Here is a 22,433-nt window from a genome sequence, read left to right as displayed (position 1 = left end):
ACTTGTAGGCTTCTTCAGAAAAAATTACTCCTATTATTATTACTGTAGGGGACTTTATAATTTTGTTATTTAAACAAAATGATCAACTCAACTTTAAGGTAAAATAGAAAAAGAAATATTTAAAATATTTCCTAAGATAACTCAATTTTTAAAATTTCTTTAAAAATCTTTTTTTTTTTTTTGGGGTCCGGTCGTGGGGCCTGAACTCTGGGCCTACGCGCTGTCCCTCAGCTCTTCAGCTCAAGGCTAGAGGCTAGCGCTCTACCACTTGAGCCACAGCGCCACTTCCGGCTTTTTTCTTTTTGCTTATGTGGTGCTGAGGAATCGAACCCAGGGCCTCAGGCATGCAAGGCAAGTGCTCTACCACTGAGCCACCTTCCCAGCCCCAATTTTTTTTTTTTTTTTGTTGGTAGTGAGGCTTGAACTCTGGGCCTGGGAGCTGTCCCTCAGCTCTTCAGCTCAAGGCGAGCACTCTACCACTTGAGCTACAGCGCCACTTCCCTTTAAAAAGCTTTATTAATTATATGATTACTAATTATTTAAAAGGAGTGTTTTTAGACATTCCCTTACTTATGCTACTAGCTTTTGGACTTTTGAGTTGCTTCTAATTTGTCGATAAATGCTCAAACTTATAAACCTTTCTACTCATCTTTGACTTTCATTCTTTGAATGTTTATTTTGTGAGTGGGATTTTTATGTCATTGCTATAACATGGTATGACTCTTAGAACACATTGCTTGCTCAGAGTTATATTAGAATTATAGTGTTGTACATTGTCACTATTTTCCAGTAGCTTTGTTGCCATTGTGTATCTTTGCTAGTCATAAATGACCTAGTTGTCAATCCTTTGGGTTTAGTTTATAAAACAATAATATACCTTCTAATTTATGTACATAATAAAAGACAAGAATATTAATTTTTTTCCAATGAGATTCAAGACTGTTATTGCTAATTCCTCTAAGGTTATACATAATATTAGTTGTTTAAATTTCTCTTAAAGATGTCTCCATAAGCAACAATTATATGGTAAAGGTACATGCTTGCCCTGTGTAGAATCTAAAGAAAGCATCTTAATATTGTTGTAAGAGATGTTGACTTTTGACATCTTAGAGTCATATAAGTGAAACCATACATCTTCTTTTTTTGGTGGGGGCGGTGAGGGAAGGCTGGTTCTAGAGCTTGAATTCAGAAGCTGGGTGCTGCCCCTGAACTTTTGCACTCCACCATTTGAGTCACAACTCTACTTCTGGCTTTTTGGTGGTTAATTGGAGATAGTCTTACACATTTCACTTTCCTATCAATGCTAGCTTTGAACCATGATCCTTAGATCTCAGCCTCCTGAGTAGCGAGCCACTGGTGCCCCGCCATAAATAATTTTTAACATGTTGTCTAGATGACTATTGTGAGCGGTATGAGTAATACATTATTTAATAGTTTGAAGTATATTTTAGAGTATTTCCTGAAGTAATTTTATCTTCTTAGTTACTTTGATATAAATAAACACAAGCAGTAATGGGTTGAATGATTGGTGGAAGCCAACCTAAAATGGATTTTTTCTATGATCTCCCCATTCATTGAACACCAGCCAGGCTCTTTAGACATGGGATGTTAGAGCTATGCCTAATGATAGACTCCCTGACCTTGAACATGCCTTAGATAGTTGTAATAATAAATGTCTTTACCTTCAGCATGATAATTGAAAAGTGATAAGACATTTTTAGTACTCAAGTACCAGACATTTATATGAGAAACCTAATCTTAGGATAAAAACAAATATGATTATTTTTACCTTTAGATTTTGTTTGTATCTAAACATTGTACCTTAAAAAAAAGCACATAATTTATTGTTAATTATTCCTTTACTTAAGTTTAGCCCCTTGGTGAAAAAGACTATTTTTATTCTTGTTGCCATCTGACACATACTTAGTAAACTTAATAAGTTATTGTTTCACACTTTAAAAATAAATATTGGATTTTATTTCACTTATTAAAAGAGGAGTTTGAAACCTTTAGGAAGCTTTAGAACCTTTTCAATGATAGTCATATCCTTGAACTATTGACGATATGTATAAGAAATTGAACAAATTATAAAAATAATTTGTTTTCCATTGTATGTTTAGACTTTCCTATATTATTTCCTATTGAAAGAAAAGATTAGTTTTAAGCATATCTGGCAGTTACAACTTTATTTCTGTTTAATCTAGGCGACAGAAGGCTAGAGAGAGGCAGCAGAAATTGCTTGCAGAGTTTGCTTCACGACAGAAAAGCTTTATGGAAACTGCAATGGATGTTGGTAAGTCAAAAAGTTTTTAGTCTATAAGTACAATTATAGTTATTACTGTAGGGATAGTGAAATTTTGTCTTTCACCAATGTTGAACATTATGGACAGATTATTTCATGTCTTTATATGAGGACTAGAGCAATGAGGATTAGGCTTGGAGATGTGGCTTACTGATAAAGAGCATTTCCTTGGCAAGCCTGAGTACCAAAAAACAAAAGAAAGAGATCAGATTTTTTAAAAAATACAATTTTATTGTTAAGGTGGTGTACAGAGGGGTTACAGTTATATAAATTAGGTAATAACTACATTTCTTTTTGAACAGACTCTTTCATTTTCTCCCAGTTTTTTCCCCTCCCTATCTTCCTTCCTTGCAAGTCATATGGTTCATTTCCAAAAACATAGAGTGTAGGTGCTGGGAAGGTGGCTTAGTGGCAGAGTGCTTGCTTTGCATGCATGAGGCCCTGGGTTCCATTCCTCAGCACCACATAAGCAGAAAAAGCCAGAAGTGGAGTTGCAGCTCAAGTGGTAGAGTGCTAGCCTTGAGCTGAAGAGCTGAGGGACAGCGCCCAGGCCCACAGTTCAGGCCCCACGTCCAGCAAAAAAAAATAAATAAAAATAAAAACATAGTGTGTAGACACTAGACATCAGTGACACTGCTGAATTTGTTCATCCTTTGTCCCCTATTTCTGTGCTTCTCCTTCCCCTTCCCAAATCAGATAAACTTATATACAAGACAAAGGGTACCGAAATAAAAAACAGTGACAAAAGAGAATAAACTGAAGGAAAGAAAGAAAAAAAAGTAACTGCGAATAGTACAATAAAAAACCTCTTGCTTGCAGTTCTTGGAGTTCATTGTGATAAGCATCATTTTATTTGATCTTATGCACATAACTATTGAGCCTTTTTGATCCTCTTCTAAAGGAGACCTCGTGGCTCATTAGTCTGATTCAAGATCAGATAGATTTTTATTATAGAAAGTCCATTCTGTTATTGAGTAGCAATGTTTCTTAGGAAGAGCTTCCTGATGATAGCAATATAGTATTCCTTACTCTCTTTTCTTCTATTAAAAACAATTCATTATTTTTTTGAGGTTTATTAATATATACTTGCTTACTCATTTTGACCTTTTTTTGTGACATAATAGTTTTTAAATCCTTTAGTGGTTCCTTTTTCTGCTACACCTTCAGTAGTTCTACAAATCAGATGGACTTTTGGATTTGTTCTCATTTTTACAGTGAGATGGAATGCTGTTTTCTTGTGAGATAGTACATTGGTTATGAATAACTTAAAAATGTGTAATTATCAAAGTATCTTGTTTTTATCAATTAATGGACCTTACTGTGACATTTTCTTTTTCTTTTTTCCTTTTTTTGTCGGTTGTGGGGCTTGCACTCAGGGCCTTGTTGCTGTCCCTAAGCTCTTTTGCTCAAGGCTAGTGCTCTATCACTTTGAGCCACAGCTCCACTTCAGTTTTTGAGTGGTAAATTGGAGATTAAGAGTCTGGAACTTTTATGTTCAGGCTGGCTTTGAATCATGATCCTCAGATCTCAGCCTCCTGAGTAGGATTGTAGGTGTGAGAGTGCCAATGCTGGTGCCTGGCTATTGTGACATTAGTATACATGCATATATTGGCTTCCCTCCCTGTCTTTTCCTACTCTCTGGAGATTGAACTCAATCTAAAGGGTCTCTGAATGGCAAATGTTTACCATTTGAGTCACATACCTGATGCTTTTGTTGTTAATTTGCTTTGCAAATTGGTTTGGGCTGGCCTCAGACAGCAATCTTTCTCCTCCTGAGTAGCTGGATTATAGTAGAGTACCATCATGTTTGCTACAATACTGTTTTTTTTTTTCCTGTGCCTGGCTTATAGCTCTGTAATTTTTTTTTTGTTGTTGTTGTTGGTTATGGGGCTTGAATTCTGGGCCTGGGTGCTGTCCCTCAGCTCTTCAGCTCAAGGCTAGCACTCTACCCCTTGAGCCATAGCATCACTTATTTTCAGAGTGCTTTATTGGAGATAAGAGTCCCATGGACTTTCCTGCCTGGGCTGGCTTTGAACCGCGATCCTCAGATCTCAGCCTCCTGAGTAGCTAGGATTACAGGCGTGAGCCACCAGTGCCTGGCTTGTAATGTATTTTTAAAAATAATATTTTATTGTCAAGGTTATATACAGAGGGGTTAGTGATATATAAGGTAATGAGTACATTTCTTGTCGAATCGTGTTACCCCCTCCCTCATTTTCTCCCACTTTCCCCACCCCAAATCCTCTTCCTCCAAGTTGTAAAGTTCCAACATAGTGTCTTGTGAGTATGGCTGTTGAATTAGTTCACCCTTTGTCCTTTGTCTCATCATTTTATTATTCCCCTTCCTGAAAGTATCCATCCTGGCCATCCCAGGGGACCACGTGGAGGTAGGCATGCATAGGAGAAAGACTATTGTAAGGTTTATTAGAGGGACCCCAAAGCTTACCCAGTAGAGGGAGCAATATGGTGTCTGCCCCTATCAGGTGGTATCTCTGGGGCTAGTGGTGCAATGAGCAGGTAGGTTGGGATGGAGGGTAGAAGTGGCCAACCATCTTGGTGGGAATTCTAAGGCAGGGAGGAGCTCAGGTCTGGGTGGAGCTGGGGCTACATGCTACCCTGGGAGAGTTAGTCCGAGTGGCTCAAGAACTGAGCTGGGAAGAATCCCTACACTTCCCTTCCCCAAATCAGATAAACGTATATACAAGACACATGCTACCAAAATCAAAAGCAGTGACAACGGGCTAAACCAAAGGAAAAAGAATGAAAGAAAAAAAATGAAATAACACAGCACCTTAAAAGAGAGAGAACCTCTTGTTTCCGTATCTTGGAGTTCATTTTGATTAGCATCATTTTATATCTAAGGATTGCGGTTCAATGCCAGCCTGGGCAGGAAATTCCTCATGAGACTCTTTATCTCCAACTAACCACCAGAAAACCAGAGTAATTTTCATTTGAATCTTAGCTCAGATCTCAGTCTTCTGAGTGGCCAGGTTACAGGCATGAGCCACTAGTGCCTGGAATAATCATTCTAATAAATATTAGATAGATGTATTTAGCTGCATGAAATTTTCATAATAGCATTAAAATTGACATATTTTCTTTTTTCTTTCTTTTTTTGTTTGTTGCTGGTTGTGGGGCTTGAACTCTGGGCTTGGGCACTGTCCCTCAGCTCTTCAGCTCAAGGGTAGTGCTCTACCACTTGAGCTACAGTATCATATCAAGTTTTCTGGTGGATAATTGGAGATAAGAGTCTCATGGACTTTCCTGCCTGGGCTGGCTTTGAACTTTGAGCCTCAGATCTCAGCCTCCTGAGTATCTAGGATTACAGGTGTGAGCCACTGGCGCCTGGCCCAAAATTTGACATATTTTCTACTTCTACATATTTGCTTAGTTATATATACTCTTCCTCTCCCTGGCAATCCAAGGGTTTGTAGAACCATTCTCAAGTGGCTCTCTTTATGTCTCTTTATGTCCTGGCCAATATGGACTATGATTCTCCTAGTAGCTGAAATGCCAGGCATACACTATGATTCTAGACATTAATTGAGATAGAGAGGGTCTCCCCTCTGTTTTATTTATTTTTCTTTTGCCTGGGCTGGTGTAGAGCAATAATTCCCTCATTTTTGCCTTCCAAGTAGCTAGGATAACAGGCTTGAGCTATTGTACTTAAATGTCTCGTAATGTACTTCTGCTTCCTATATCTTCTCATTTTCCTGTACTCATTTCTTTGCCAGTAAGCAGCAGCACTGATATTCATGAGTTTCTGCAAATATCATGATTTCTGCAAATCAATACTGTCTCAACATTTTATTTCTTCTTGTTAATGCCATATCACAGAAAGTTACTTTTTGCAATAGTCCTACGTCATTGATATGTTAATTGTAATATATAATCTTTCCTTGAATAAGCAAATAGGGAACTTCTTTTCTGAGACATAATTTAGAAATAAAATTGGGAGCAAGGAAGAAATAGTGTTTCCTCTTTTAGCTTCTATTACATGCTATCATTTCTTCCTATGAGTTGACATCATATTATAAGTTTTCTTAGATGCCTTCCTTGTCTTTCCTTAAAATGTTATTTAAAATATTTTCTTCTTTTAATACAAATGTCTTGTTTTGATATCAATTTTATATGTGAATGATCAGTAGAGATATGTTTAATCATATATTATTTAAAGTTTTTGTTGTATCAACTCAATATTTTTTCATGTGACAGTCCTGGGGCTTGAATTCAGGGCCTGGGTGCTGTACTTTGAGAAATTTTTACTCAAAGCTCCACTTACTAGAGTTTCAACTCTTTTAACATTTTTTTTTTGGTTTAACTTTATCTGATTAAACACGTTACTTGAACAAGACTTTTAAAATAGTTTTATTACTATGTGCCTTTATTAATATTGAAGTTAAAATTATTTGAAGTGATTTTTTTTGAGGGGGGTTATGTTTTTTTTGGGGGGTATCTTTACCAAAGAAGGATTTTGCTTCTTTAGGAATTAAGAGTAAAAATTTTTTCCCTCTCAGATTCTCCTGATAATGATATTCCTATGGAGATCACTACTGCAGAACCACAAGTTTCTGAGGTAGTATATGACTGTGTTATTTGTGGACAGAGTGGCCCTTCTTCTGAAGACCGACCTACAGGATTGGTTGTACTGTTACAAGCATCTTCAGGTAATCTCAGGTCATCTTTCAATGGGAATATTTGAGAGGGATAGTCTATATATAACAGATGAATAAGTATCCATGTTAATTGAATGTTGTACATTTTTTCTAGTTATAATTATAGTTAATTAGATCAAAGTAGCAAAAATTCCTTATTTAGTTTATCTTATTCTCTGGAACATGAATATTGGAAAAAGGCCTTTGGCTATAACCAAAGAGATCCTGTTATATATTACACATGTTTTTGTTTTTTTCTTGTTTTTTGGTTTTGTTTTTTGGGTCCAGTCGTGGAGCCTGAACTCTGGGCCTGGACGCTGTCCCTCAGCTCTTCAGCTCAAGGCTAGCACTCTACCACTTGAGCCACAGTGCCACTTCCGGGTTTTTCTTTTTGCTTATGTGGTGCAGAGGAATCGAACTCAGGGCCTCATGCATGCAAGGCAAGCGCTCTACCACTGAGCCACCTTCCCAGCCCCCTTTTTTTTTTTCTTAAAGTGTGATGGCATATTACCAGTTCTAGGTGACAAAGGAGTTCAGCTTTCTTTGTAATTTTAATGGTTTTTAAAATCCAGAAGCTTCTTTTTTGTTATTTTTATTTTTGATAGTACTAAGGCTTGAATTCACAGGCTTGGACTTGCTAGGCAGGATGTCTACCACTTAAACTATACTTCAAATCTCTTGGAAACTTCTTAAATCCATAAATATTATCAGTTTAAATGTTTTAATTATGTATTGTGTTTTCAGTCAGTTTGGGCTTTGTTTCTGGAGCTATTAAAAACAGTAATCCTTAAAATAGTGTGTCTATTGATATCAGTCTGTCATTGAGAAAATAAAAATTTATCTGAGTGTTTTGTTTATTCTAACTCTGACATATTTTGAAGTAGTGATAATTTCAATAGTTTTGGTGGATTTAATCTTTTTTATTTTGGGTTATCTTATGATTTCCACTTATAGCTTTGTGCTTGCTAGGCAGGTACTCTACCACTTGAGCAATGCTTTCAGGCCTATTTGCTTTTCTTATTTTGCTTTATCTCATGTTTTGGTTGGGTCAGCCTGGACCATGGTCCTTCTATTCACACTTCCTGTATAACTAGGATAAAAGACATGTTTCTTTGCCCTTTGCTTTTTATTAGTTCAGATAAAGGGAGGGTATCTTTCAAACTTTTGCCTGGGCTGTCTTTGAACTCAGATCCCCCAGGTAACTAGGATTACAGGTGTGAATCACTAAGTATACTTTCCTTTTTTTTTTTTTTTGGTTTTAAAACAGGAGTTTACATGGAGAAATTAAATCTTGGAAGAACTGAATATATTTTTAAATGAAATATCAAGACAAGGACAAACATTCAAATAACAACATAAAAGGGAAAGTGTGGAGGGTGGAATGGAGCTGTAAAGGAGCAAGATTTTTTATGTTACTGAAAATAACTGTTCATTCAAACTTGACTGCTACAAAATACAAGATTTGTAATTCCTAGGGTAACCAGTAAAGCAAAACAAAGTAAAACAAAAATAAGAGCAATAGTCCCAACAAAGACCAAGGTAAAAAACAAAAAAAGTCCATTAAAAAAAAGAATTGAGCTAAGTGCCGGTGGCTCATACCTGTAATTCTAGCTACTTAGGAGGTTGAGATCTGAGGAACAAGTTTCAAAGCCAGCTCTGGAAGAGTCTGTGAGAATCTTATCTCCAGTTAACCACCAGAAAGGCCAGAAGTGGGAGTGATAGCTCAAGTGGTAAGTGCTTGCCTTGAGCACAAAAGCTCAGGGACAGCACCCAGGTCCTGAGCTCAAGCCCCAGAACTGTCACCCTCCCCCCCCCCAAAAAAAAATTGAGAGGGAAATAAACATGGTACATTGGAAAATTTAGTTAATTGCAAAATAAGACAGTAATGGATGATAATGGATGAATTAAGGAACACACAGGAAGCAAGTACCAAAATGACAGAATTAAATAATTAATTCAAGTAATTCCTTGAAATTTAATGTATTGAGTTGTCTATGGAAAAAACAGAGACTTAACAGAGTAGAGAAAAATGTGACCATGCTATATGCTATGTATAAGAAATTAACTTTAGATCTAAAAGTACAACCTCTTGCAAAGGTTGAATATGATATTCTATGTGACAAAAACCCAGAGAAAGCTAGAGTAGCTATACTAATATCAGTTAAACTTTTGATTAAAAATTGTTATAAGAGATCAAGCAAGACTTTGCATATTGATAAATGGGTCAAACTGTTGAAAAGATATACTACGTATAAGCCTATGTGAACCAAATATGTGAAGCAAAAATTGACAGTGTTGCAGGGAGTAGAGTAATAGATCCACAGTAATAGTTGGAGACTTAACTGTATAGAACAGACAAAAGATCAACATGGAAATGGAACAATTGAGCTACACAGATTTATGTAGAAAGTCGAGTAACAGAAGCATAGGTATTTTTGTCAATTACAAATGGAACATTCTCCCAGACAGACAATATGTTAGGCCATAAAACAGTCTCAATAAAGAAGTTTCAGATCATTCATTGACTACAATAGAATACAATAGGAAAACCAGAAAATTCATAAATATGTGAAATAGGATAACATTCTTTTGTTAAATACCAGTGGGCACAAGAATACAAGTAAATTAAAACTACTTAGCTATAAAGAAAATACAGCATACTAAAAATAAAACAAGGAAAATTAATAGCTACTAATGTTTACATTAAAGAGGCTCTCATATCAATAAACTTAACTTTACATTTTAAGGAGCTAAAAGGAAGCTAGTCAGTTTGGTGTAAGTCTGTAACCCCTGCTACTCAGGAAGCAGAGGCAGGATGATCACCACTTTAAGGTTCACTTGAGTAAAGTTAGAGACCTTTTCTCAAAATCAAAATTTAAGCAAAAGGGCTGGGGATGTGGCTCAAGTAGCAAGACCCTGGGTCCTCAAATAAAAATGAGGGGAGTAGACAAGGGAGTCTTAATCTCAAAGAGGGAATGGAATAATAAAGATTAAAACATAAACAATACAATAATAAAACCAAAGGTTGGTGCCTTGAAAATATGAATAGAAATTACAAACTTTAAGCTAAACTAGAAAATGAAAGTGGGACAGTATTATAGACCTTACAGAAATGAAAAAGTAAACTATGAACAGTTTTTTATTGAAAATTTAGATGAACTAGCTAAAATAATTGTTTCCCTAGAAACTTATAAACTGCCAAAGAAGAAATAGAACATAAGACACTGCTACAACAGGCAAAGAGATTGAATCAGGATAAAAACAACAAAAAGTCTCAGGGAAGAAAAGTTCAGGATCAGATAGCTTCATGGATGAAATCTATTGTTATTTAAAGATTTAGCACTGATTTTTCTCAAACTGGTCCAAAAAATTGTACTTACCAAAGCCTTCTATGAGGGTAGCATTATCTGATACCGAAGCCAGAGAATGACCAGCATCTTAAGAACTTGCTGTGTTGGCACATGCCTATAGTCCCAACTACTCAGGAGGTGGAGGTGGGAAGATCATAGTTGGAGGCTAGGTTAGTCTGGTGGACAAAAACACAAGAACCTTTGAAGAATAACAATTTTCCAGGTGAAATGGCATCCCTAAATATTCTTAGAACAAGGACATTGATTTAAATAATTACAGAATCATAAATCAATAAATTTAATATTGATAACATCTAATAATCTGGCTATATTAAGATTGTTCCAATTGTACAAATAATTGGTTTTGTGCATTTTATTTGACAAATAATAATTGCATATATTTGTGGAGTAAATTGTGATGTTTTGATATATATGCAAATTGCAGAATGAGTAATGAGTAAATTAAGCTAATCAACATGAATGGTGAGAACCAGCAATATTTTTTGTAGCAGGTATTTCTTTTCTTGATTCTAGATGCATAAAGGTCCTGTGTTACTTTTAGTTGTCGTTTCTTTTGGTCTTTCTTTTTGGTCCTTTCCTTTGTTTATTTGTTCATGTTGATCCTGGGGCTTGACATGGTCAGGGTGCTGTCCCTGACCTTTTTTTCACTCAAGGCTGCTCTACCACTTTCAGTCACAACTTCACTTCAGCTTTTTTGGTCGTTAATAGGAGATTATAGTGTCATAGATTTTCCTGTCTTGGCTGACCTCAGATCTGAGGGCCTTGAGTAGTTAGAATTACAGGTGTGAGTCACTAGTGCCCAAGCTTGGTCTTACTTGGTTTAGGCCAGTCTCTCAAGCCTCTTTTTAAGCTTTAAAGAGCTCAGGTTGGTTGTTCTATATAAAGTATTTGAACATCTAGATTTATATTTATCTTATTAAATTCAGATTGACAATTTTTGACAGTTGTTACTTAGCTATGTTCTTTTCCATAGTACCACATTAGGAGCCTGATATATATTAGTTTGTTCCATTCTTTTGTTTGTTTATTTACTCATCATGGGGCTTGAACTCTGTGCCTGGGTGATACCCCTGAGCTGTTCAGCTCAAGGCTAGTGCTTTACCACTTGAGCCACAGCGCCACTTCTGGTTTTCTGATGGTTAATTGGAAATAAGAGTCTCATGAATTTTTCCTGCCTGCTGGCTTTGAACCTACATCCTCAGATCTCATCCTCCTGAGTAGGTAGGATTACAGGAATGAGCCACCAGTGCCTCGCTTAGTTTGTCACATTCTCGTTGATGTTAGTCAAGTTTGATCACTTCAGTAATTGGATAGATAATTCTATTATTATTATTCTATATGATGCTTAATCTGAACTTCCCCAGGTTTCCTGAAACCATCTTCTCAGTGTTTGAACATTTCCTTGGTTTTATCATACCTTAAGCCATTCTCCAACTCTGGACTCATCTTTTTCTCTAAGGATCTCTGCTTCTTTTTTTGTGAAAACAGCCTATTTAGAAATGAAGTATGTTGATATTAGGAGAGTCATAGCTTTTAGACTTCTTATTGATCACAGACTTAGAAAATCACGTATCCATCATGAATTTAAACTCATATTTAAGAGTTTTTTTAAAAAAAGTAAACATTGATATATTTGGGACTTCACTTACTTTATATGTTATTATTTAATGAGTTTTTTGCCTCTACTGTTAATATAGTTTTGGGGCAGTGCCGTGACAATGTTGAGCCAAAAAAGCTGCCAATTTCTGAAGAGGAGCAGATTTATCCTTGGGACACATGTGCAGCAGTTCATGATGTGAGGCTTTCATTATTGCAGCGTTATTTTAAAGATGTAAGTGCTTTTTTTAATTGAATAGTATTTTTTACTACTATATTGATACTGGTTTTCCTTTAGAGTTTTGTTTCATATTATTTTCTCTTACCAAAATGAAATCCTGACTTCAAATCTGATAGCTTAATAGGAAAAGAATCTTAGGTGGATAGTAGTAAAATAGACATCTGTTAATAATTTGAAACCATGTATATGATAAATGTTTTCAATGCTGTTTATTGTGAAGTATTCATAATTCATTAAATAATAAGATTAGCATAAAATATTTAGATGGTATATGAATACTTTATGAAGATTTTTGTTTCCTTTTACTTTCATGTAAAAATAGACAATAGAATTTCATACTTCCAAAGTGTAAAGAAGGCATAGATTTTTCTTCTCTGAATACTTGTCAGCTTTGTAGATTTTTTTTCCATCTCTGTGTATCTAGAAGCTCTAGTAACCAGAACTATCTCAAAGCTTTGAAGATAAGCTTATTTGTTTAATAACACCAGTATTAACTTCTTTTTAAAAATTGCAATATGTTTCAGTGATAGAGTACCTGCGCTGAATTCAAATGATAAACTGCCAAAAACAGAAAAAAAAGAAAATTTCTGCATGTAGTGGGAATGTAGCATGTATGAGGAAATGAGTTTGAATTTCATCATTGAAAAGCATAAAGATCATTCCATTAATTTTGATATTTTCAAATAGAGTGAAGTTTTTTTTTTAATATAGTAACAGCTTAAAATAAGAATATTTTGGGGGCTGGGAAGGTGGCTCAGTGGTAGAGCGCTTGCCTTGCATGCCTGAGGCCCTGGGTTCGATTCCCCTGCACCACATAAGCAAAAAGAAAAAAAACTGGAAGTGGCGCTGTGGCTCAAGTGGTAGAGCACTAGCCTTGAGTTGAAGAGCTGAGGGACAGCACCCAGGCCCAGAGTTCAGGCCCCACGACCGGACCCCCTCCCCCCACAAAAAAAGAATATTTTGGGTGAACCCGAACTATAGGAGATGGATTGTTTTTGTTAATTTCTTTTTTTTTTTTTTTACTTTTTTTTTGGGTCCAGTCGTGGGGCCTGAACTCTGGGCTTGAGCGCTGTCCCTCAGCTCTTCAGCTCAAGGCTAGCGCTCTACCACTTGAGCCACAGTGCTACTTCCGGCTTTTTTCTTTTTGCTTATGTGGTGCTGAGGAATTGAACCCAGGGCCTCAGGCATGCAAGGCAAGCGCTCTACCACTGAGCCAACTTCCCAGCCCTGTTTTTGTTAATTTCTAAATAGAGTTTTTTTTGTTTTTTTTGGCTTGTAGTTTGCTAGGTTTTTTGTTTTTGCTTTTGTTTTTCTTGGTTTGGGGGCTGAACTCTGGGCCTGGGCATGGGCCTGGGCCTGGGCGCTATATAGCTTTTTAGCTCAAGGCTAGCACTCTACCACTTGAGCTACAGCGTCTCTTCTGGCTTTTTCTGCTTATGTGGTGCTGAGGAATTGAATCTAGGGCCTCATGCATGTGAGGCAAGCACTGAGCCACCTTTCTAGCCCTACTTAGGTTTTTATGCATGTAAAAACAATCTTATTTGGTAACCTTCAAATATTTCATCATGTAACTGTTACTATATTAGACTTTGTGCCTTATATTGCTCTGATCTGCCCATTTATTTATTACAAACCCTAAAGGATGAATTAAAAGTTCAGGTCCAAACACTGTTTGGCCTGATAAAAATTTCAGGATCGAGATTTTGAAAAGTCTAATACTTGTTAAGTTGATAACAGGGTTGGAAACTAATATTGTGGTATGAAGATAAGCGTTGGCATATAATGACTCCTAGTTTTCTGATTTGGTAACTAAATCCATATGGAATTTTTAAATGTAGAAAAATTAAAAGATTCCTAAAGAAGATAACAGGATCTCTTTTTCTTTTGGCAGTACTGGAATTTGAACTCAGGGCATTACTTTAGTTATTTTTTCAGCTAGGTCCTCGTGTTATTTTTTGTTTAGGCTAGCCTGGGCTGTAGTGTTTCCCACATCGCTGAGATAACTGGCCATGCCATCGTGCTCAGCATATTTTGTTGAGATGGGGTCTTGCTAACTTTTTTTAAAAAAAAGTCTAGTTGATTTTGAATTGTGATCTTCCCAATTTTTACCTTATGAATAGCTAGACTTATAGGCCTGAACTACCACATTTGACAGACAAGTTTTTGACATAATGATTGTATTTACTATGAGGGATGTTAGCTGTATATTTCTGGTTGGTAACCAAGTATATGTATATAACACAAGAGAATTTCAGGGTAACTAAATTTTTGGGTTAAATTCATGAGAATAGTTTTAATGGAAGAGATTAGCATTGAATATAGAACCGTGAGGAACTGAAGGGGCAGGTAAAGAAAGAACAGTCTTAGTAGGAGGATAAGAAAAATAGAGATGAAGCCGGGTGCTAGTAGATCATGCCTGTAATCCTAGCTACTCAGGAGGCTGAGATCTGAGGATCACGGTTCAAAGCCAGCCAGGGCAGGAAAGTCTGTGAAACTCTTTTCTCCAATAAACTACTAGAAAACTGGCAGTGGCGCTGTAGCTCAAGTGTAGAGCACTGGCCTTGAGCTGAAGAGCTGAGGGACAGTGCTCAAAGCCCAGAGTTCAAGCCCCACAACCAAAAAAAAGAAAAACAGAGATGAAAAAAATCAAGAGAGTAGCATTATGGAAGCCAGTGGGAAATTGTCATTTCAAGAAGGAAGTTGTTAGAGCCAGGCACTGGTGGCTCATGCCTGTAATTCTAGCTACTAAGGAGGCTGAGATCTGAGGATCTCCATTCAAAGGCAGTCTGGGCAGGAAAGTCTGAGAGACTCTTTATCTCAAACCACCAGAAGACCGGAAGTGGCACTGTGGCTCCAGTGGTAGATCGCTTGCCTTGAGCTGAAGAGCTTAGGGACAGTGCCCAGGCCCAGAGTTCAAGCCCCATGACTGACCTAAGAAAAAAGAGGAAGTTGTTAATGTTATATTACAGAGAGATTAAGTATAATAAGACCATATAAAATAACAACAATACAGGTTTTGCCAAATCTTGATATTGCGGTCGTATAGTTTACGGTGTGGACAAAGTCTAGTCCATGATATTTATTCTCTTTTACTATGAGAATAGATATTTGAGAGGTAAAACTTCATTTTGTTCAGAATTTAAGGAGATTGCTTAGAGCTGTTTAGCCATACCCAAACTACAAACTCCACATTAGTATGGCATTATGAAATAGTGCAGAGGTTTATGTGGATTTAATTATGCTTATATGTTTTTAAAACCAATCATCTTACCCAGGCTTGGCTCATGCCTATAATCCTAGCACTTGCAAGGCAGAGGCAGGAGGATCTTGAATTCCAGGCTGTCTGGCTACATATGAATTGAAGGGCAGTCTGAACTTGCAGAGTAAGATTCTGTCTGGAAAAAAAAAAAAGAAAAAATTAATTGATTTTTTTTGTTTGTTTTTTTTAAAGAGTTCTTGTCTTTTGGCAGTATCAATTGGATGGGAAGGAGGTGTTTATGTACAAACCTGTGGCCATACATTACATATAGATTGTCATAAATCATACATGGAATCCTTAAGGGTAAGTTGATTGGGAAAACTTTTAAAGGTATTCATATATTTTCATTTTTAAAATACTTTTCCAACATATATATCCAACTGAGGACTTTTCATATGTATACTTTAGCAACTGACTTTCAAAGCTAGAGTTTAGACTTTGGTACTCTAATTCTGAAATATTAAGCTTTCATACCCCACTATATTATCTTGTTATGATGATTCTTTAACCTCTTATTTGTACTATAATTAGCATTTTCTAATAATAATTGGCATTTTCCCTAGCTCATTAGCTTTTCTTTAACCTCACTTAATTATTTGTACTTGTTCTACCTTTATTCCCAGTTATTTTGTCTCCCTCCTTTGATTTTAAACTTATACAGCTGGTCCTGCTAGAAAAATTGTAAAACTCAGTGAACTGTTAGCATCACAAATTTGTGATTTCCCTCCAACATTAACTTAGGCTAGGGTCATGAGCTATAAATATACTTACTGATTCATGTACCTGGTTTGATTAGTTCCCAGTCCTGTTGTTCTTAGCAGTGATTCTATACCGTTGCCTCCTTGATTCCAGACTCTTTTCTCTCAGCAGATCCTAGCGTTTATGCCAATTAGAAAATGGTGTCTCTACCACACACTCTTCGATTCCTATTTGGCTTTTTCTCCCTTCTTTTTTTTTTCATTTCCTAATAAATGACTGCATTTTAATCCATTCTTTTCTTTTTCCTGGAGATAGTATTATAGTATTCCTTCTTCCTTTCAGAAGTACCTATTCTTTTTCTCCAACAGTTCAGAGACCTTAATTGATCAATATGTTATCTCTTTTTCTTCTATGTCTTATTTCTTGCTGTCTCTTCTGTTCCTTCTGAGCTCATAAAGCATTCAGGTCTATCTTTTTCAAAATTCCTGTGTAGCTAAAGTCTTTTCTCTTTCATTTCAGCTTTTTAAAGACAACGTCTACTGTAAATACAGGTCTCATTTATTCTTCTAACTTAGAAGGCTTTCTCTTTTTTCCTTCTTGTTTCTTCTCACATGTTATTTGTCATTAATCATAATTCATCTCGGGGCCTGGGCGCTGTTCCTCAGCTCAAGGCTAGCGCTCTACCACTTGAGCCACAGCACCACTTCCTGTTTTCTGTGTGGTTTATTGGAGATAAGAGTCTAATAGTCTTTCCAGCCTGGGATGGCTTTGAACTGAGATCTGAGTACCTCAGATCTCAGCCTCCTGAGTAGCTAGGATTATAGGCGTGAGCCACTGGTGCCCAGCCCAACCATAATTCTTTTGATTCTGCCCCCTGAATCTCACTTTGGCTATATATTGCCTTCATTATTTCCACTGCTGCTGTCTTTCCTCTTGACCACTGCAATTGTTTTCATATTGAAGTTTGTATTCATTTGTATTCATTTCTAGTCTAATTTATTCATGACATTGATCTTCCTAAATCTAAATCTGATATTGTTGTATGAGTTGGCATTAAAACACTTTGCCTCTTATAGGAAAAATTCACTCTTGAATGGCATACAGGTACTTTTTGATCTGGCCTTGCTTTTTGTTTTGCCTATATATTCTTTTACTTGATTGTTAATAAGCTAGTTAGCAGGTTCTTAACAGAATATGCATTTTCATACTTTATAGTTAACTGTTCATTCAGCAAATATTTGTTCACTATCTGTAGTATTATAGATACTATGATAGCTATTAAGAATATAATAGTGAATACAACAGAGACTCTTTCCTGAAAGAGGTACTATGTATTTAGTGGACAAAATGTGGGAAATGTTTTGAGGTACAAACATAGTCTTACTGGAATATTTGATGAATTATATACCTGAGTAATGTGATATACCCTGGAAACATAATTAAGGGGCTAAACTGTAAAGAGCCATGTTGTCCAGGTAAGGAATTTGTACTTTATAGCTTTCTTAGATAAAATCATTAAGCAATCTTTTTTTGTTTGGTATTTTTTAATTGCTATTGTAAAGGTGATGTACAGATGAGTTACAGTTATGTAAGTAAGGTTAAAGTGTACATTTCTTTTTGGAAAATGTCATCCTTTCCCTCATTCTCTCCCCCATTAAATATTCTTAAGTAGAGATATTGCCCAGAAAGATCTTGTGACAATTACGTTTTGATGAGATTTTTTTTTTGTTATTTGAAGATCACAGACTTTCCTACCTGGGCTGGCTTTGAACTGTAATACTCAGCCTCATGAGTAGTAGAATTTCAGGCATAGGACACTGCTACCTAGATGTCAATTTTTTTTATGATTAATTTTTAAAAATCACCATTGTGGTTGTACAAGGGGTTACAATTCAGTGTGTCAGTTTATGTGTATAGTGCAACTTAGTTATTTTCTCCCATCTCTCCCAACTAATGTCAAAAATAAAAAGTTGAATTCAGTTTTGTTTTTAAATGAGTATTAAGTCATTTGTATAGTCACTTATGTTCAGCAGTTAAGACATCTAAGACTTTAAAAAATTATTTTCTAATAGTTGTACAAAGGGATTTCAACTTATGTTATATATATGTGCAGTACATTTTGATTAGAGTCACTTCTTCCCTCATCTACCCCTCTCCCACTTTTCTCTTTACTTGTCTCATCAAGTGTCCCAGTTCCGTTTTCAAGTATATACATAGGGTATTAAGACTGTTCATTCGTGTATCATTCCTCTTTCCTATGACATTTTTTAGATTTTATTTACTTTTTTCAAGTATCTGTCCTAGATCAAAGAATGTGAACTCTGGGATAATCTTCCCAATTGTCCCTTATAGACTTTGGGAGCAGGTGTGTTGAGGAAAAATAAACTGGTATCTTGTAATATGGTTTGTGTTTTGAGTTATTTTTAAGTCTTAAATCCACATGGCAGATTGATTGCATCATTACTTGAATGTACCATACTGGGAGCAGAATAAGATACACAGTTCTTTTTCAAAAAAAATTTTTTTTTTTGTCTTGGGGCTTGAACTCTGGGCCTGGGTGCTGTCTCTTAGCTCTTCAGCTATACCACTTGAGCCACAGCGCTACTTAGGGTTTTCTGGTGGTTTATTTGAGATAAGAGTCTCACAGACTTTCCTGCCCGGGCTGGCTTTGAGACATGATCCTCAGATCTCAGTCTCCTGAGTAGCTAGGATTACAGTATGAGCCACTGATGTCCAGGTAAATTTGTTATTAGTTAAAAAAAAGTTTTTACTGTTGTTATAAAGGGGATGTACAAAGGGATTACAGTAACATAAGTCTGGTAAAGAGTGTGTGTGTGTGTGTGTGTGTGTGTGTGTATTTAATAATGCCACCCCTACTCTCACTCTTGCAAAGTTGATACACAGTTCTTTGGTGAGAGCAAGTATTACGTAATTGCTATAGTATATGAAGCAAATTGGTTCATGACATTTTAAAGATTGTGTTCATGGTAAACTTTAGCAGTTAAAGATTGTGTTCATGACCATTCTTTAGCTGGGTGGTGATGGTGGCTTATGCATATAATCGTAGCTACTTAGGAGTCTGGGATATTAGGACCATGGTTCAAAGCCAACCAGGGCAAGAAAGTCTGTGAAACTCTTATCTCTAATTAACCACCAGAAAACGGGAAGCAGAGCTATGGCTTAAAGTGTTAGAGTGCTAGCCTTGATCACAAAAGCTCAGGGACAGAGCCTAGGCCCAGAGTGCAAGCCTCCCCCCCCCCCCCCAAAAAAAAAAAAAAAGATATTTTTCTTTGTAAAGTTCACTAGTTTACTATAGAATATGGTTATGCAATTTTTGTTGTCTCTAAGTGTGTGTCATTTGTCTGTATCTTTTTTAACTTTAATTTTAATTTTTTTAGAATGACCAGGTTCTTCAGGGCTTCTCAGTGGACAAAGGAGAATTTACGTGTCCTCTCTGTAGGCAGTTTGCTAACAGTGTTCTTCCTTGTTATCCTGGAAGCAATGTGGAAAATAACCTTTGGCAACGCCCTAGCAACAAAAGCATGGAAGATCTCATAAAGGAAGTGGAAGAGCTGCAAGGACGGCCAGGAGCTTTCCCAGTAAGCATCAGTGTAAGACAAAAATATCCTGGTTAATTTAGTTCTGCCTTTCAGCTTTTATTTATATTTCTCAGTTTCTAAATTAATCTGATACTTTGTACATTCAATAGAAAATTATTTCTCAAGGCCTTTTGTCTTCTGTGCATATAATTAAAAACAAAAATGAAAGTAGAAGAAATTATTATACTTTTCTTTAACTATACTTTAACTCATTTTAATGTACTCTCTTCCTAATCATGAACTCCTTAACCTTAAATATGGATTTTTTTTCCGTTGGTTGTGGGGCTTGAATTCTGGGCCTGAGTGCTGTCCTTCAGCTCTTCAGCTCAAGGAGCCTCAATGCCACTTCCAGTTTTCTGGTGGTTAATTGGAGATAAGAGTTTCATGGAATTGCCTGCCTGGGCTGGCTTTGAACCACGATCCTCGGATCTCAGTCTCCTCAGTTGCTAGGATTACAGGCATGAGCTACCAGCGCCTGGCTTGGATAGGTTTTTTTTTTTGTTTGTTTGTTTTTTTATGTTGAAAAGTTTAAGAATTAAGCAATCCAAACTATATACAGATATGTGTGTTGCTTAGCAATGGAGGATGCATTCTGAAAACTATTAGATGATTTTGCCATTGAGTGAATATTATAGAGTATATTTACACAAACTAAATGACTATGGTGTCATTAGACAATATAATCTTAAGGGACCACCATATGTGGTACATACGTGGCCTATAATTGGCTGAAATGTTAGATAGTACATGACTACAAGTGAAACAGAAGGCTGAAATTAAAAAATATTCTTAGTTGTTGTATAAAGATTAAGAAGATATAGTATGTATATTTCTTATGGAAAATAATATATTGCCATTCAGAGAAAATATTATGTGCCATTTACCACAAGCCAGTCTACTTTGGTGTTTGACTTAAATTCTCAGAATATTTTAGCTTCATTATAGATTTATGATATGGTCTCTAAGAAATAGTAACTGTGCCTGCTTTGGGTAATTAGTTTGTGAAAACTATAGATCTTGACTTTGAAACATATATATTAAACTAATGCAGAAAGATTCATTTCTTGGTAGTTTCTTTTCTCAAGTGACAACTTTATTTTGTTTATTTCATTTTATTTTAAAAAGTATCTGTAAGTAGTTGTACAAAGGAGTCTCAATTCAACATATCAGTATAATAATGGTGTGTGTGTGTGTGTGTGTGTGTGTGTGTGTGTCTTCAGACTTGAAATCTGGACTTGGCTCTGCCTCTGAGCTTTTGTGCTCAAGGCTAACGTTCTACTTGAGCCACAGCTCCACTTCTGGCTTTTAGGGATTAATTGGTGGTAAGAGTCTCACAGACTTTCTTGCCCAATCTGGCTTTGAACTGTGATCCTCAGCTCTCAGCCTTCTGGTAGAAGTAGGATTGAAACCAGTGCCGGCTATATTATTTTTTTGAAAACCAAACATAAATGAAAGCCACATTCTGTTTTTGTTTTTATTATAAACTTGCAAACTTTTATTTTACTATATTAACTCATTGTCTTAGAATAAAGTTTGTGTGGTTAATTCATAGATGATTATAGGATTATCAGTCACAACATAGACTAACATGATAGGAGAAAGAAGTTTAACATTTTTTTTTTTGCACTGATAGATTGGTTATTTCTGTTTTAATTTTTGTCATTCATTTCCTAGTTTTCTTATGATAAATATTCTAATTTTAGGATGTGATTAAAGAAAATGAGTATAAGCTTTGTATGTTTTTTTTTAATAGTCAGAAACCAACTTAAGTAAAGAAATGGAATCTGTAATGAAAGATATAAAAAATACCACTCAGAAGAAATACAGAGACTACAGCAAGACCCCAGGCTCACCAGACAATGATTTTCTGTTTATGTACTCTGTTGCTAGGTAAGTGTATATAGTCTATACTTTTGTATTTACTATTAATTGTTCATTTTGTTGCTCAGTAATTTTTATTTTATATTTATATTTTATATTTTATACTTACATTTATTTAAAGAATGTTTACTTTTACAATTGGTTGAAATATAGAACTCCCAGAAGGAGTATTAATGTATACTTTTATTTTTTGAGGAGTTTTTAATTTAAATTTACACAAATGGATTATTTGAAAGTGTTATTAAGCATTATAGAATATGTGTATATTCTTAATATTTTGAGACATACCACTTCTTACCATGTGAGTATTATATATGAAGTCCTGCCAAAAGTGATAGTACTAAGAACTAAAATGTTACATGCTAAACATTTTTAATTTATGAAAAAAAAATATGATAAGTGAAACTTGTTTTCTTAATTTGCTTTACTCTTGTGAAAGATATAGTGATATTCTAGAAAGTGGCAGGTGGGTAGGAAAACAGTTAAGGAGTAACCAAGAAATTAGGCATATACTAAGCTTCTATTAACAGAGACTAGAAGGATCAAGGTAGCAGGATGTTTCTTACTGTTCAGATTAGAAAAGATTTTTCTAATTGATTAACTGTTTAAAGCTAAGCAATAAATATAGATAGGAAGTTTAGAGAACTAAATTGAGTGAAAATGGAGAGCCATAAAGAAGTAAGTAGGGGAGATGCGTACAGAAAATTTAAACACATTCTGGAACACACTGATACTGTAGGTCCCTGGATGGCTTTGGAAGCATACTTCATGTTTAGTCCATGTAGAACAGTAGTGTTAATATTTAGAGGGTTTCTATAATTTGAAGTTGT

At 35.7% G+C, this 22,433-nt stretch overlaps 1 protein-coding gene across 3 annotated transcripts in view; it reads left to right on the top strand.

Moving 5' to 3' along the window:
• Ubr3 (ubiquitin protein ligase E3 component n-recognin 3) overlaps positions 1–22,433 on the top strand; it is a 179,880-nt gene that overhangs the window by 103,100 nt on the left and 54,347 nt on the right. For 2 of the 3 annotated variants that reach the window (XM_042694038.1, XM_042694037.1), the window contains exons 24-29: positions 2,205–2,293; positions 6,820–6,969; positions 12,026–12,159; positions 15,617–15,727; positions 19,522–19,734; positions 21,476–21,612. In XM_042694038.1, coding sequence (XP_042549972.1) covers positions 2,205–2,293; positions 6,820–6,969; positions 12,026–12,159; positions 15,617–15,727; positions 19,522–19,734; positions 21,476–21,612 — 834 coding nt within the window. The remainder of the gene's footprint in view (positions 1–2,204; positions 2,294–6,819; positions 6,970–12,025; positions 12,160–15,616; positions 15,728–19,521; positions 19,735–21,475; positions 21,613–22,433) is intronic. The other variant, XM_042694039.1, reaches the window with a different exon arrangement.

The sequence above is a fragment of the Dipodomys spectabilis genome, unplaced genomic scaffold (genome assembly GCF_019054845.1).
Source record: "Dipodomys spectabilis isolate Male_0828 unplaced genomic scaffold, ASM1905484v1 ptg000174l, whole genome shotgun sequence".
Lineage (NCBI taxonomy): Eukaryota > Metazoa > Chordata > Mammalia > Rodentia > Heteromyidae > Dipodomys > Dipodomys spectabilis.
The sequence above is the reverse complement of the archived record's forward strand: the minus strand, read 5'-3'. Positions and strand labels throughout refer to the sequence as shown.